The 15,956-nt window shown below is 40.4% G+C and overlaps 1 protein-coding gene across 2 annotated transcripts in view; it reads left to right on the top strand.

Annotated features, from left to right (window-relative positions):
- The window catches only part of LOC109526657 (copine-9), a 66,928-nt gene extending 64,031 nt beyond the window's left edge, over positions 1 to 2,897 (top strand). For both annotated transcript variants that reach the window (XM_019888080.1, XM_019888081.1), the window contains one exon: positions 602 to 2,897. In XM_019888080.1, the coding sequence (XP_019743639.1) occupies positions 602 to 766 (165 nt within the window). In that variant the 3' untranslated portion in view covers positions 767 to 2,897. The remainder of the gene's footprint in view (positions 1 to 601) is intronic.
- Positions 2,898 to 15,956: the final 13,059 nt, after the last annotated feature.

Below are 15,956 nucleotides of genomic sequence, written 5' to 3'. Positions count from 1 at the left end.
TAATTGAACCAATATTAACGTAATTCCTTAACCTAACTTCATTAATGCTCATTTTCAAGATATGTTGATTACTCCATCACAATTGAGTATGTGCAACCAAGAAAGGTAAGAATGAGCCATAAATTGACCCAATCTGGAGTTTTTAATGAGATTTCTAAGCGCCACTGAACTCTGGAAATCAGGTATTGGAATTCTTGCCTGGGTCTGATTATTGGATTCCCGACCGTCGGCCAAGTTCTATCTTTGGCCCAGCACAGAGGAGTCAAAATCAATAATAAATAAATAATATAGTATGTCTAGTTCAATGACTCCATTTAAAAAAAAAAAAAAAAAGGTCAGTGCCAATGGGAAAATGTCCGTAAGCATTGGATGAATACTTCATTTTTATATCTTATCTTTACTTTTTTTTTTCCTTTTTTCAAAGGATAAAAGAGGTTGGAGAGAAATGTCACTCACTGCCGCGATGTCCTTGAATGATTGTGTTTTCGCTTTAAAATTGCCTCTTCGTCAAAAAGAGTCGAGCCAATGCAACAGCCTTGTTCCATCAGAATTAGTCACAACAACTCATTGAACTCGTCGTGTTTGTTCCGTGCCACTGCAGTTTGTTCCATTCCGAGACTACGTGGACCGATCCGGAAACCAAGTCCTCAGCATGGCGCGGCTGGCAAAGGACGTCCTCGCCGAGATCCCCGACCAACTGTTGTCCTTCATGAAAAGTCGAGGAATCGAACCGCGGCCGGGAATCTCTTCCTCGCCACTTCCGTAACTGCGCCAAGTCATCCCACTCGCCCCCCCCCTCCCATAACCGAAATTCTCTTCTCCTTTTTGACTCATCTCCACGACCAACAAGTGAAGCCACTTTGGTTCTGTGCAGTGAACAAAAGTCTCATCTCTTCTCGCCGCCAGTCAAGTAAAAGCGCGGCAAAGCGCTGACACCAACCGCGTCCTCGCTTCATTTGCACTTCAAAGCTAAAATAAACAGCAACCTCGCTTTGTATTGATTTCTCAACAGAAATCAGATTATCGATGTAAAATAAAGCTGCCATGGGGCAGTGATGGTCTTGGCATTGCCTTAAAGCGCTGCTTACGTCCGAGCACTCGAGGGCAAATTTCTCGGGTTTTCAATAATATACTGCAACATATTAATTTGCCTAGTGCTCTGTTCCTCGGTTCATTTCTTTCTTTGGTCTGTTGATTTTTTTTTGGGGGGGGTGGGGGGTTACAAGTTCTAATTTTACAACATTGAAAACTCACTTTTATTAATACTCACTTGAATAGAATTAGTAAACTGTTGCCTGGCATGTACGTACATCCAGTTGTATCTTCGTTCAGATCACGCAACACTTTCACACACAACTACACGCGCGCAATTCGTTTTGCCACACCCGCCCATCTTTTCACTGCGTGAAGTGAGGCTGGGTGCAGATTTGCCCTCCCGCTGTGAGAGAAATGCCAGTCTCCCTCGCTGGCTGCCCTGCAGAGAGGAGGAAGAGGCGGAAAAAGAGGGAGCAAAGAAATGAAGAGTGAGGCACGCGCACATGAGCGAGCAAGGAAGTGCGGAGCCGAGTGAGGAGGACAAAAGGAAGATCCGGAGACTTTTAACGTGATGCATGAAATGAAGATGGAGGATGGCGGGTGATGTAAAATGGTAGACGACAATGAGATTCACAAAAAGGCACATATTTCACTTTCTGATGAGCATTGTATGCATTATTGTGGAGAAGAAGCTCGTTGATGGACAAATGCACATACTTTGAAAAGCAATAGACTTGACTTTGAGTGGAGGATTGCCCTCTGCATGCCTCCCTCCCACCTTCCCCCGCTATTTATTTCCTCGCCCCGCCACGACTTTGCTGGTTGTCAGAAACTGAGCCGTGAACAAATGTCGCCCTCTTGTGGCCATCACTTGTACAGACAACCTATCTGTATTATGCATGAAAACCACGATGATCATTATACACGGTCGTCTTTATAATAGTGATGAAATGACTTTACAATTCAGTCTAATTCATCCGGCAGGTGTATTTTTTTAATATGTATTTTTCTTTCGCGTGGAGATGGTGGCTTAAGAGAATGCTGTAAACATTTGTGCAAGTTTGTGGATCAGTTTTATGGCCTTGTATTCTGACAATAGATGATGTTGTCCTCGAGTCCCTTGCATGTTGGGGAATTCACGTGTAAGTGTTCCAATTAGTCTGATCACTGCTATTCAATAGATTAGTGATATACTAAGCGGCCACAACATTCGGTACACTTTTACAGAGCTCCAGTACAACTGCTGTTCTGAAAAAAAAAAGAATGATTTTTTTACAATGACCATAATGCTCAGTTTTATAAAGCTTGATTTTTGTGGTTGGCCATCGTGTAGAAGTGCACTGAGATATTTTGGTCGTAATACTCTCTAGTTGAACTCAAAATGAGAAACAGCGGTGGCGTACTTAATTCTGTGGCTGTTGGTGCACGTCAGAAAAACCGGAATTTTACTCGTCGATCAAGTGCTGTGTGCATTGTCTAGCAAAGACCAAGCAAACCTGTCATTTGGATCATTTGTCATACTCTACACTTATATATATATAATATTTTCAAAGCTCAGCAAGACACTAGCTCATTGAGTTAAGTATTCACACTGAGAGCGCTTGAAGCCTGTGGTCTTTATTTAACAATCGATTATTTTTATCTGTCTCTCATCACTGGCTTATGCATGTATAGACATGTCCATGCATAGCTGTGCAGAAAATAAGTTTTCATTCGTTATGTGGTTTAAAAAATATATATATATACCAAAAATAAAATCTGGTTTCACACTAGACGCTTGCTAGCAATACAGCAAACTTTTATAATCTGTGTGATGCTGCGTCTATGTTGTATTTTGGTGTAATAAATGTTTGAACTGCTTAGCTGGTCAAACACAAAGTGGTAAAATGTCTTTGATCAAAAGGGTGGTGGCATGTGAAAAGGGGCCGTGCGCTGAATTGTGAGTTTTAGTGGTTTAATAGAGGGACCATCAAACTTGTTTTTAACACAACTTGTGTTGAGTTTTAGTGGTTTAATAGAGGGACCATCAAACTTGTTTTTAACACAACTTGTGTCATAGTTCTGTTTTCCCTCTGGGGCACTTTACATGTATGAACGCCAAGGGTGCAATGGTACATAAAAATAACAGTTCACTCCTTCATTTTTAAGGTCACAGTTCAGTTCACTTTACGTTCAGCGAGGAAACAAAATGCACAACAAACTGTTTGTATTTTCTGTGACCAAGAACAGATTTAAGGACATATGAAATGAAACATCCAAAATCATGAGATATTTTCTTTTTAGGAAAGTGTAACGTCAAATGCTTGTCTTCATTTTAGAGACAAGTTAACAGCTTGATCAGTGTCAGTAATTATTGCTCGAGCTTCACCTAAAGAGCTCAGAGAGAGGCTGTTAAAATGTTGCTGGAAGCCTATCCTCTGTAAATAGTGGGGATTTACTATGCTATCATTCTTATTATAATTTTGAACAGAAGCCAGGCAAAAATGGTTTCAATATTTTGTACCACATCAAATTTAACAGAGGGCGGGATCTGGCCAACAGGCATTTAATTTGAAGCATGTGACATAATCTGGAGGTTGATTGCATTTGTGTGTCCTGAAGCTGTCACCTCACGTAGGGTTGCATCATTTTCCTAAAGTTGCAAATATAGTCCATAAATTCCCTCTATTATGTCCAGAAAAGTTGTCTTTGCAGGTAGATTAATGCACTTTGCAGAAGATACACACAAACATACAATGCGTACGTGTGTGTGTGTGTGTGTGTGTGTGTGTGTGTGTGTGCGTGTTTGTGAGTGTGTGTGTGAGAATTACAATATATAATCAGGGTTTTACATCCATGCTGGTATAGTAAAAAAAAAACAAAAAAAACAACAACTGTGGGAACTGTGTTTTATGATTGTTTATTTCAAGAGTTGTTGCAGTTGTTGCAGACATGCATACCCTAATTCCAGTGAAGTGGAGACAATATGTCAAACCAAAATAAAAACACATAAAATTATTTGCAAGTCCTTTTCAACTTGCAAACAATTGAATACACTACAAAGGCAAGATTTTAATGTTCAAATGTTTTTTTAGTAGTCACTCATATCGAAAATTGATGCCAGCGACACGTTCCAAAAAAGCTGCAACGACTTCAATGTGAGACTCAGACTATGAATGATAAAGCATCATCCAGGATTATAAACAAATAGATTTGTCTATTTTTATTGCTTATTACCAGAGGTGGGCAAAATCAGTTTGGTCAGTGAACTGCCATCCGAAAAATTATGAACCCAAAACATTTTACAATAAACACTCGTAGACCTGCAGTATACACTTTGCAGATCATCAAAAGTATTAAAACAAAGGGAAAAATCAAGTGCGATCTAGCTCGCTCGCTCTCTAGCTCGCTCGCTCTCTAGCTCGCTCGCTTGCTAGCTAGCTAGCTATCGACTATCAAAAGTAGCTTGTACTGCTAAATTCTGGCCTATACTTTACCCGATACAATTTAATGTATTGCATGTTTAAGATAATTAGGAGCATTTTTTTTAATGTTTTGATGAGTGAACAGCCTGTTTGTGTTACTGCTATCATTGTTAGCACCCTGTAGATTTTGACGTGTCTTCGGAGGGAAAATTCTAATTCCTTCATCAATGTCGCTAACTGCTCTCTCGCTCCTGACGCACGGCAGATTTTGATTCAGATTCCGAGTTCTCTCATAGGAAACGGATGCCAAGTTCTGGAAAGTGTGCTTATAATGAGAGAAGTCAAGGCAAGACTGCAGGCTTGAGTAATTATTCTCTGAGGGTTCATTCCACATCATTGTCTCTCATCTCATCCATAAAAAACCTTTGACAATGACAGCAAGAAATCTCTCTGGCGACCTACTTTGTAAATGCTTATTTGACTCAGTCATTGTGACGGGAATGATGTATTGTACTTAGTTTGTTGGTTTCCGTTCAAACACCACCAAAGGCATCTTACGTAAGATGTGTTATTTGTTGAACGGTTCACAAAAACAAAACAAAAAAATTAAAAAATCATGTCACAACGTACTCCACAAATATTTTACCACCAAATGCTTTTGTTTTCTATGATTTCAAAGTCTTTGAACTCATTCTTGTCAGAAATTTGAATTTCCAGTAGCATTCAGGAACTACAAACTCAACCGAGAGCACGTGGGACATTTAATAGTCAAAGTAAAACTGCTCCACACCTGTGCTGTATGACTTGTAAAATTCAACTATTAGTTATGTTAAGAGTTTAATTGAGAAAAGTGTGCTGATTGTCTTGGCCAAATACAGTACAACTGTTTTGTCTTAACCTAATTCTCAAGGGATTGCAGCTGTTTTATCATAATCTTACACCATTACTGGATGCATTGCATCTGTTATCCTGTTTCTGGAAATGTTTAACTCTTTTCTCCATATTATGAGAACTAAAGCATGCCGCACACTGAATGAAGCACTCGAACTCACTGAAGAGGTGCGCAGTGTGCAGGGTTCCGCCACTACACTGAAAACAAAAATGGTGTTTTGAATTTACCACAATTATATTTTGTTTAGTGACTGCACACAATAGAATCATCTGGATTCATTTTTAAGTAGACGTATATGCTATTGTTTAATGTGACACGAGTACGAAGGGGGTTGTCCCCTTTTTGTATGAAACCGTTTTAATTGTGTCGGCACTTATCAGTAGCAGTCGGCACACAGACTAAATGAACACATTGGGTTTTTTTGGGTTTTTTTTTTTTTTAATGTACTGGTACGAATATTAATATTGAGTGTTAGTGTGGTACACAAAACAGCCAAGTGGAAAAGTGCTGATTCGTGCATGCTGAATCTGGACGACGGGGCACACACTTCAGGGCTATTAGACAAAATGTTCTAAAGAGGCCACTGGACGTAAACATGCCACTTAAGGGAGAATGGCGCAGCAGTGAGGGAAAGACTGGAGGAGTCAAAAAGTGAACGAGCCCACTGTAACATACTCAGCCTGATGATCGTCTCTTAAGTACTTACCCAAAGTGACTTCATTTTTTTTTTTTTTTTTTTAATGTGGCACCTCAATCGCTCACTCACTCTGCAACGGCTGAGCACGTCAACAAGCAAGTCCCGCTGTCATGACAACTCACATTTTCTGAACATAACTGTATTAATAGCCACTTGGAAAATGGAGTGAGGAGCAACATCTGGCAAAAATGTGTGTTGTTTAAAAGGGACTGAAACAAAACAGGTTTTGTGAGACTTTGGGTAATGGGTCAGAGGCTGAGCTCAAGGAAAGTGTGGGTAAATATAAATGAAACTTGCAGCAAAAAAAGAGGCTGACTTGAAGTTTGCGGCAAACAAACTGCACCGTAACTGCACGTGGGCAGACAGCTGTAACGTTGCATGCGAGCATTTACGAAAAAAGTGCTTTAATCATTGGTGTCGGCGTTCCGAAAGTGATTTGTCAAAGCCGCGGGAGATCGACTTGGTTCGATTTCGAGTGGTCGATTTTCAATGCGGCACATTAATAACGCGTAAATAATTCAGGTGGCGTCATGTTCAACACCACGCAATGAGAAGCACCAGTAGCCTGAGCAATAACAACAATGAGGCCTCTCTGTTTTTCCACTGACCTCAGTCAGTTGCTTCATAAAACAGCTTTTTGTTTTTGTTCTGCTGTCAAAGCTGAGAGGCGATGTCGACAGAGTTATAGGGCCAAGGACACTGCAAACATACGCTACGTAAAAGACTCTCCTGTGAGTGGCGAATAAATACCTCTATGAAGGAGCGCTTTGCTATTCTGCAGTAGAAGCTGCTTCCTCTGCAAGGACTGTGCTCGCCTTACCTCGTTTTGCTGCATGACAAAATCAAAACATTGCACACAATTCACAGTCGTGCGCATATTAAGTAGCCTGCTGCTCATAACTGAATATTAGTATGTTCATAAAGGCACAATATTTGATACAAGCGCTTGTTTTGGACCGACTACGTTTCTGTAATGATTAATATGCAGATTGCACTTCAACCACAATACAGTATTATTCTTAATACTCAAATATCGACTGGTTAGCACATCGGCATCATAATGCAAGAGGTGCAGGGTTCGATTCCGGCTCCGGTTTTCCTGTGTGGAATTTGTATGTTCTCACCTTGCCTGAGTGGGTTTTTTCCGGGTACTCTGGTTGCCACCCTCATTCCAAAAACATGCGTGGCAGGCTGATTGAACACTCAAAATTGTCCCGAGGTGTGAGCATGAGCGCGGATGGTTGTTCGTCCATGTGTACCCTGCGATTAGCTGGTGACCAGTTCAGGGTGTCCCCCGCCGACTGCCCGAAGACAGCTGGGGTAAGCTCCAGCACACCCACGACTCTCGTGAGCGGATTAGAAAATGAATGAATCGATACCAAAAGATTATTCAAGTATTATTATTCTCCTTGAATTGCCACATATACAGTACAGCAAAGTTTACGACTATTCCTTGACATATTGGCTATATGGCTATATTTACTTGCATTCCTGAACAGAAAATCTGGTTTTAGTGGGTGAACGTTAGAATGATGAAAACCTGCTGAAACTGAAAGAGTCTGCGTTAAAACCCTTCATGATGCTGGAAGATGTCTTTGTTCCAACGCATTTGGCAAACACTCTGTACTGTATACGGCTTCTATATATTTTTTTCCAATACACTTATCCTCCATATGGCTGCGACGATCTGCCACCGGTGTCAAATTAATCATTTTAACAGCACACTTAGATGGGATTGCTGCTTACTTTCCTCATATACAAAGTACACCAATGCCCTCGAAACCACTCAAAAAACGATCACCAGAGAGGGAGAATGCAACCCAATTCAAAAGTGCATTGGCAATATGTCTGCTGCCGACCGAGCGGGCGCTCAATGTGTCACTTTGTGGAAAAGAGGAGGCAGTTTTAACGATGGATCATCTGAGGACCATGTTTATTGTATCAAACTACTTTCAGATAGCGAAATAAGGAAGAGAGTGGATTGAATACCTTCATTCTTCATCCTGCCACAACATTTTGAATGCATTAGAACAGTTGAGAACAATTTGAGCAGTATTTTAGTCGACTGGCGCCCGTGTGCTCGGCATAAAAATGGGTGTAACTTTATTTTCGTGCCAGCCCAAGTCTAGTCTAACATGTTTGGGGCCATGTTGCGCCTCTCTGGGCATTCCAGGGCATGGAGGTGCCTCGCCCCCGACGCATGAGCAAGGTTGGAAAAAGAAAGAATGGTAGTCTGCGCTCTGTGTCAAAACAGTCGCATCATCACTTTCGTGCACGGTCTACTTCAGTGTGTTTGTGAATTTGGTAGACACGCGACCCCTAACTGGATGCTACTTCTCGCAATTTGGTCACCAAAAGTAGATAATATTTTCGGTATTCACATTGAATAACTTGCATTGGATTTATTAATCAGTCGATGCAAAACCGCTCACATGTGACTCGAGAGTTGGCATGATCAATAGAACTTTCAGCTCCACTATCACATATTTTCCATTTATTTGGTGAAAATGAGAAATGGTCAAAGTACCCAAAAAAGGTCCACAGTACTTTTGGTCTCTTAATTTGTGTGTAAAAATTCATATATGGATGGATGGCTGTGGATTGCGTATTTATCAATGGTGTTATTGAATTTTTAATAAAAAGTCAATTTTAATGAACAATTAAGAATACTAAATGGAATATATATATATTTGCATGTAACCCACATGATTTGTTGCCGCCAGAATTGATTGACAAGCCTTTGAAAGGTTCTTTTCGAACCTTTGGACTTGTCATGCTTTAATAGGTTAAACAAACGGAAAGGGGACTATGCAAACAAGCCCAAAGATTTTGTTTGTTTTCTGTTGATGAATAAAACACCAGCGGTCGAAATGAAAACAATCCCAACACAAAAAGTCTGCCAACCAAAATCAAAGTGAGTTCGGTTTTAAAAACTGAACTGTGTCACATATAAAATGTGCGTCATGGTGTCGCGAAGTCAGGGGTCATTAACCTGTCATCCGCTTACTCTTTAACCTTGAAACGCACCCGCATTTCATTATACAGCATTCACTTACCGAACTGTTTTGCTTCACTCTTTCTTCACAATATTTTGGACCAAGGAATACGTTTTATTTTTTTTAATTTGTGTTTTTACTGTAACCCTCATGACAACATACAGTCCATGTCCACAGTAAGTACCAGGCTGGGAAAATACGAAACAGAATGGTGCTCAAAACACAGCCTTATGGAGGCTTACAGTCGGTTACTTGTTTACATTGCAATTGCTAAGAATCATATTTTCAAAAGCAGTTTTCTACTAATGAGGGCGCAAGGTCTATCCATTGGTAAACTACCGGTAAGTTGAGTGTGGAAAGCAGCGGTGGTTGAGTCAGCTGTGGCCTTGGCCCATCTGCTATTACGTCAATACGAGAGCAGGCACAGCTCCAGGGTTTTTTTTTTTTGCTCCCGGTGCTAAAGAGGGACTTGACTGATACGTAGAGGGGCTGAGAGATAATTTATAAATATTCATCCATCCATTATCTGAACCGCTTATCATCATGAGGGTCCCGGGAGCCTATCCCAGATGGCATAGGACATAGTACACTCTGAACTGGTTGCCAGCCAGTCTCAGGACACACAAACAACCATTCACATAATCACACCAATGGACAATTAAGTGATGATGCATATTTTTGAAATGTAGCAGGAAACTGGAGTACCCAGAGAAAACCTACGCAGGCCCGGGGAGAACATACAAACTCCACACAGGAAGGCCGGAGCCCGGATTCGTATCCCACAACATCTGTACTGTACTTCAACAACTGTATGTGTTGAATTCCTAAAATGTATTTTATATAATAAAATAAAGTGGTGAACGGTGCTTAACTGGAGCAATGCAGACTTCTGAAGGGGCTCTAGCATCCTTTCGCAGCGCTGTAGCGCTGTTCTTGTATGAGAGTGTGTTCATATTTGCTGCTCTGTTGGGTTAGGAAGGTTTAATATCCGATATATGTACAATCCAGTGCTATGTACAAACAAAGTACCTTTTTTTCATACAAAATGGAGCCTACTGAAAGTGTAAATCCATAGCAAAATAAAGAGGAACAAAGTCATGAAGACCCAAGGACTCAAAATGGAATGTCTGGCATCAGAAAGTGTCCCAAATGTCTGTGTCTTAACTCCTGCTGGCTGCCAGATTGAGCAGCTCTTCCTCTTTATGCGAGACGAGCTGGGCACCGAAATTTAGCACAGAGCACCCATCGAAGTACACCGGCACATCCTTGGCAAGAGGGTTGTTTTCTTCAGTTCAGTTCAATCTTACAAAAATATTCAAGATTCAAAATACAGTAAATATGGAATCATTGTTGTTCTTTTCCTAAAATTAATTCATTACAATGTACTTTGTATTTCTTCATTCTAATTCATGTTTTCATTCATTTGGCTCATCAAAAAAATGGTTAATGGGCTGACTGTAAATTGTAAAGTTCAAATAAAATTCCGAAAAAAAAAAAAAATTCAAACACGTGTAACAATTTCTAATTTAATTGTTTCATAATTAATTAATTACTTATAAAATTCGAAATAACAAAATGACCACATGCAAATGGGTTTTTTTTTTCAAGACTTCACCCTTTTTACAAGCACATTTCATTTTTTTGCGAACCCGATCGACAAATGATCAGGCCCATCCATGCATTTTAAAAATCAAATGTGGCCCTTGTGCGTGACGGTTTCTCTTGCAGCCCTGCTCAAGATGATATGTACCGGTACTCTTGAGTGTGAGTTGCTAATGCATCTCGGCAAAAGGCCAGCAGACTCAATCCATCATACGGCGTGAAATGTGTGAGCGTCACAAAATGCCATCGAAGCTGTCTGAGATCTTAAAGGCACAAGGACGATGAGGGTGATTTGTTTTTTTGGGGTTTTTTTTGGTGGCTGAGCACTTTTGTTTCGAATTTGGATGATGAATGTGAAGGTCCATTATTTAAAAACTGAATAATATCTCAAAGGCCAAACAGTCATAATCAGGATCCTCATCACATTCCATCTTCCATTACATCACACCCACTGTGTCGTACAAAATCAAGTTTCTCCTCCCATGACTCGGCAATTTGAGAGTATTAGAGACTCAATAAAAGTAGCCAAACAGGGCTAAAATAAAACGGTGTCATATAAAATCAAGTTTCTCCTCCCATGACTGGGCAACTTGGCTGGGTGGGCAACAGTATGTCGAGGGACAGTCACCAGACGACACAGAAGCACTTTCCTGTCAAAGCCACAAGGTAAGCTGAGCTGCAGCCTTTGCACAAATTAGCATCGGTAAAAGCCTCGGCTTCTGAAAAAACATTCTGTGTGCTACTTGAGCTCTCTTTTTGCTCTTTATTTGGCTCATCGGAGAGAAGTCCACCTCGAGCACTGTCACGTTGCTCCATTTTACCAGTTCAATGTAACAAACTGATATTGGACACCATTTCATCGGTGTGGTTTATGAGAATCATGGAAGAAACAATGAAGTGTGAGTCGCTGTCAGGAGAAGCAGAGCACACCTGGCTCCGAATTTGTTCTCTGTTGACTTTGTCATGCATTGTCTGTGTCAGTCTAAAAATCGCCACATTTCACCCTACAAGAACTCCACTCCAAACGTGTGCTATTTACCAGCGTTGACAAAGAAAGTGCCGTGCATTTATGACCGTTGTGCTTGAATTTTACTGAATTCGTTCCTATTTTATATTTTAGTCCATCTAATGTTCATGTCACGACATTAAAAAATATATATAATAAATTAGAATGAACACATACAAAGTTTCTCGCCTTTTTCACTTCATAATTCTGACTCAAGAAATTATTTAGAGGACTAGCTTTGAAATCTAAAGTAACAGTACTTGAGTATTATTTTTGGTTAGTCTGCCCATGCTTCAATGTGAGGAAACATGGGACAATATATCCATAGGATAGTGAGATGGTTTTGTCAATATTTGCAAAATTCTTGTTATATAATAGCTGTATGTGTACTGCCGGTCACGCATGGTGGTTTTGTGCGTCATGGTGTGTTGCGCTTTTTTTTTTTTTGTAAAGTCCAGAGCCATAAATCCACCGTTCTCTTTTGGTTGCTGCATGGACTGCAGCTGACCTGCTCATATTTTGAATTCTGCTGCCAACTCAGGGTCAGAACAACACTTGTACAACAAAGTTTGCTTGTTTGTGGAAAATAGCTGAATCATTCACACCTCAGCTCGTGCAAACGAAGGCTGAACATATGCTGCACCTGCAGAGCTGTCGCATTCAAACATTTCTGGTAATATGATTTTTTTTTTCAATTGTTTTGTATATTTTTTTACATTTTATGGGTTCGAAAAAAAACAACCTGCATTCACTGACTGATATATTTGCTTTCACCTGGGAAGATGTCGGAGAAGAAATTAATAATAATAACTTATATGGAGGCGGCCCGGTGGTCCAGTGGTTAGCGCGTCGACCTCATAGTGCAGAGGTACCAGGTTCAATCCCAGCTCCGCTCTCCCTGTGTGGAGTTTGCATGTTCTCCTCGGGCCTGCGTGGGTTTTCTCCGGGTACTCCGGTTTCCTCCCACATTCCAAAAAACATGCATGGCAGGCTGATTGAACACTCTAAATTGGCCCTAGATGTGAGCGCGGATGGTTGTTCGTCTTTTGCCATTGGCTGGCAACCGGTTCAGGGTGTCCCCGGCTTACTGTCCCAAACACAGCTGGGATAGGCTCCAGCACCCCCCGCGACCCTTGTGAGGGTAAAGCGGGTCGGAAAATGAATGAATGAACTTATGTGGAAAGGAATCACAATGAGCAACTGAAGTTAGGGTTAAAAAAACTAGCTCCTTTTAATTTTGATGATTTTATTTAATCTTGTCAACGTGTTGAACTATCGATTAAAGTGTAATTGAACCGCTTTCCCAACAGGCCCCTTCTCTCTGAGTGAGTTTTCATCCGTTACATTCTGAAAGCGTCTCGCAGGATACATTGCGGCTGTTTACGAGCATGGCAACGGGCCCTGCCAATGTTTGTCGGGGTTAATTATTGTCCAAATGTATTCCTGCGGTTATCACTGTGCTGTGCTCGTTCTTATTATCTTGCGTCGCAGATATAGGCCATTGATCAATACTATAAAAAAATAATAAGTCTCGTTGATGCCAGGTGAACAACATACAGCATGTCATGCAGTGAGTAATAATAACGTACCACACAAAGAAAAGCCCAAACATTACACTGGTTAGATTTTTACATTGATTCCTTCATGCGTTTGAGGCAGCTAGGTCATTGGCATGTTTTCATCAAGCGCTGTCAAGTCGACATCTCCTTCTTGAGGTTGGTCACACTCGATAGTATTGTGGATCATGGAAAAGTTGACATGCTTGATTTGCTCTCGCGGGCCACACAAAATGACATGGCGGGCCAGATCTGGCCCCCGAGCCTTGAGTTTGAGACCTCATGCTCTAATGGATTATTACTATTTCATTTTTATGTTCAAAAATTGCACACATACTTACATTACCACTGTCCCGAATCCCAGCACTTCTCTGTTCCAATTCTTTTGCGTTCATGAATATTTTCGTCTGGACAGAAATGCACCTAATATGCCCACATTTTTCCCCCCTTTTTAACTTTTGGCAGGTTGCGAGCACCGCCGTAGGGGATAAATCACTTTGATTCATTAAGTCCATGTGGGCCTTACATAATATGCCTATTTGTCGGTATTTGCGAGTGTGAACACACCATCTGGTTCCTATTCATTTGTTGGGCAGGACCAAGAACCTCTGTTTATCTCTTGGCACTCCATTACTAAGTAAGTACGTAATATGCACTGACTTGGACGCTTCATTAAGTACAAATCCGCCATCCAATTGGATCCAGAAAGAAATCTGTATTCAGAATCTGGAAGCAGCTGTCAACAGGAATGCTACCCAATAGAAGACACCCTTCCGAGAAAGACTAAATTTTGATCCCCATCAAATTGTACAAAGTATATTCATAGAGCAAGATTCAGACGTGCAAACTATCGTAGGTTGACCAATGTCTTCTTGCGACTTAAAAAAAAAAAAAAAAAAAACATAAAAATATGCCTATTTGTCGGTATTTGCGAGTGTGAACACACCATCTGGTTCCTATTCATTTGTTGGGCAGGACCAAGAACCTCTGTTTATCTCTTGGCACTCCATTACTAAGTAAGTACGTAATATGCACTGACTTGGACGCTTCATTAAGTACAAATCCGCCATCCAATTGGATCCAGAAAGAAATCTGTATTCAGAATCTGGAAGCAGCTGTCAACAGGAATGCTACCCAATAGAAGACACCCTTCCGAGAAAGACTAAATTTTGATCCCCATCAAATTGTACAAAGTATATTCATAGAGCAAGATTCAGACGTGCAAACTATCGTAGGTTGACCAATGTCTTCTTGCGACTTAAAAAAAAAAAAAAAAGAAATACATAAGTAGAGGTGCGTTTGTCATTCGCCTTGTGGTATTGGAAATATTGTGAACTTTTGCAATTTCTTTTGGTGAGGTCGACCTCTCCTTCGTTACGCACTCTAAAATAATACAAATAAATAACTCACCTATTTGCTGTTTCTGTGCCCTGGTCTAAGAAATACATACTTTGACGACATCTTGGTGCCCAGAAAACCTTTTGAAGTGAATAGAGGAACTTCTTTTCGACAAAGATAGTCTTCACTGGCACGAGTGGAGTATTTGGAAGTAATAGCCACTAGTATAGACAGAAAAAAAAAGGATTTTACTGTTGGGATTTTTCTAGACCTAAAAAAAGCTTTTGATACCATAGATCACAGTATATTATTGAATAAATTAGAACGATATGGCATATACTGTAAATGGATAAAAAGTCATTTAGATAACAGATAATCAGTATGTGCAGTTCAACAACATAAAATCAACCATGAATTTCTTCAGCAGAGGTGCAAGCAAAATATCATAAGAAAACGATTTCTAGCATTCCTTCAAGGGACTCTGTCCGTCCTGATTTTGTCGACCTTTAGTTGCGAAGTTTGTCTCCTTCGGGCATCCGTAGCTGAAAGATGGGAGCGAAACATGGCGGCCTTCTGTAGGGAAGTCGCACCCTAATATACAGTAATTAACGCTTACTTCACCTATAATTACATTTTTTTTAAAAATACACTGAAGTGATACATATTTTTTTACATATTATCGAAATTGTGTTTTTTTTTAATAAATTCTGAACACTGACATTTTTTTAACACAGTCCCTCTAACAGTATGAACAACCTAACCGTACAAAGTTATCACCAAATGTTGACTTCAGGTCTAACGAACACCCACTTTTTTTTGCGACCTTTGGCTAAAAGCCTCCTTGTACAGCTTCTGTCCAAGAAGAAATGAGCCATGATCATCTGATTTGCAGCAGTAATTACAAACACTCATTTGAAACTCAAATGTTGTCATTGGCCGAGTTGCCTTAGACATGGTGGCGCTTTTTTATTCAGAGGACAAGTATGACCAATTACATCAACAGCAGTGGAGTCATGGCAAAATTTAAAGGAGACACTGAGCACCCTTCCAAAAAACTCGCTTCAAGTAAATGAGAGGGAAAGCCGCGGGAGTCTATCTTGGAGTGGAAAGGCTAATCATCTTTTATTTGCTGATGGCAAACGTTAAACCCTGTGACACCTTCATTTGAGCTCCATTCGCCAATAAATGATTGGAAATATGGAAACTGTCTCATGGTCCGGTGCATTTGGAAATTTACCACGTGTCCCGATAGAAATTTGCTGTCATAGCAGCAGCACAAACAGTTACAGTGCAGCGTTTAGAACAGCAGCCAGAGGTGGCAAAGGTACTCGCACTCATTAATGGAGTATAGTAAAAGCACATTCTGTGAAATACACTTTAATAATTTTTTTTTTTTTTTTTTTTTTTTACTTTATTAACCCTTTAGGGGA

Source organism: Hippocampus comes, unplaced genomic scaffold (assembly GCF_001891065.2).
Source record: "Hippocampus comes isolate QL1 unplaced genomic scaffold, H_comes_QL1_v1.1 scaffold14, whole genome shotgun sequence".
In the NCBI taxonomy this organism is placed as follows: domain Eukaryota; kingdom Metazoa; phylum Chordata; class Actinopteri; order Syngnathiformes; family Syngnathidae; genus Hippocampus; species Hippocampus comes.
The sequence above is the reverse complement of the archived record's forward strand: the minus strand, read 5'-3'. Positions and strand labels throughout refer to the sequence as shown.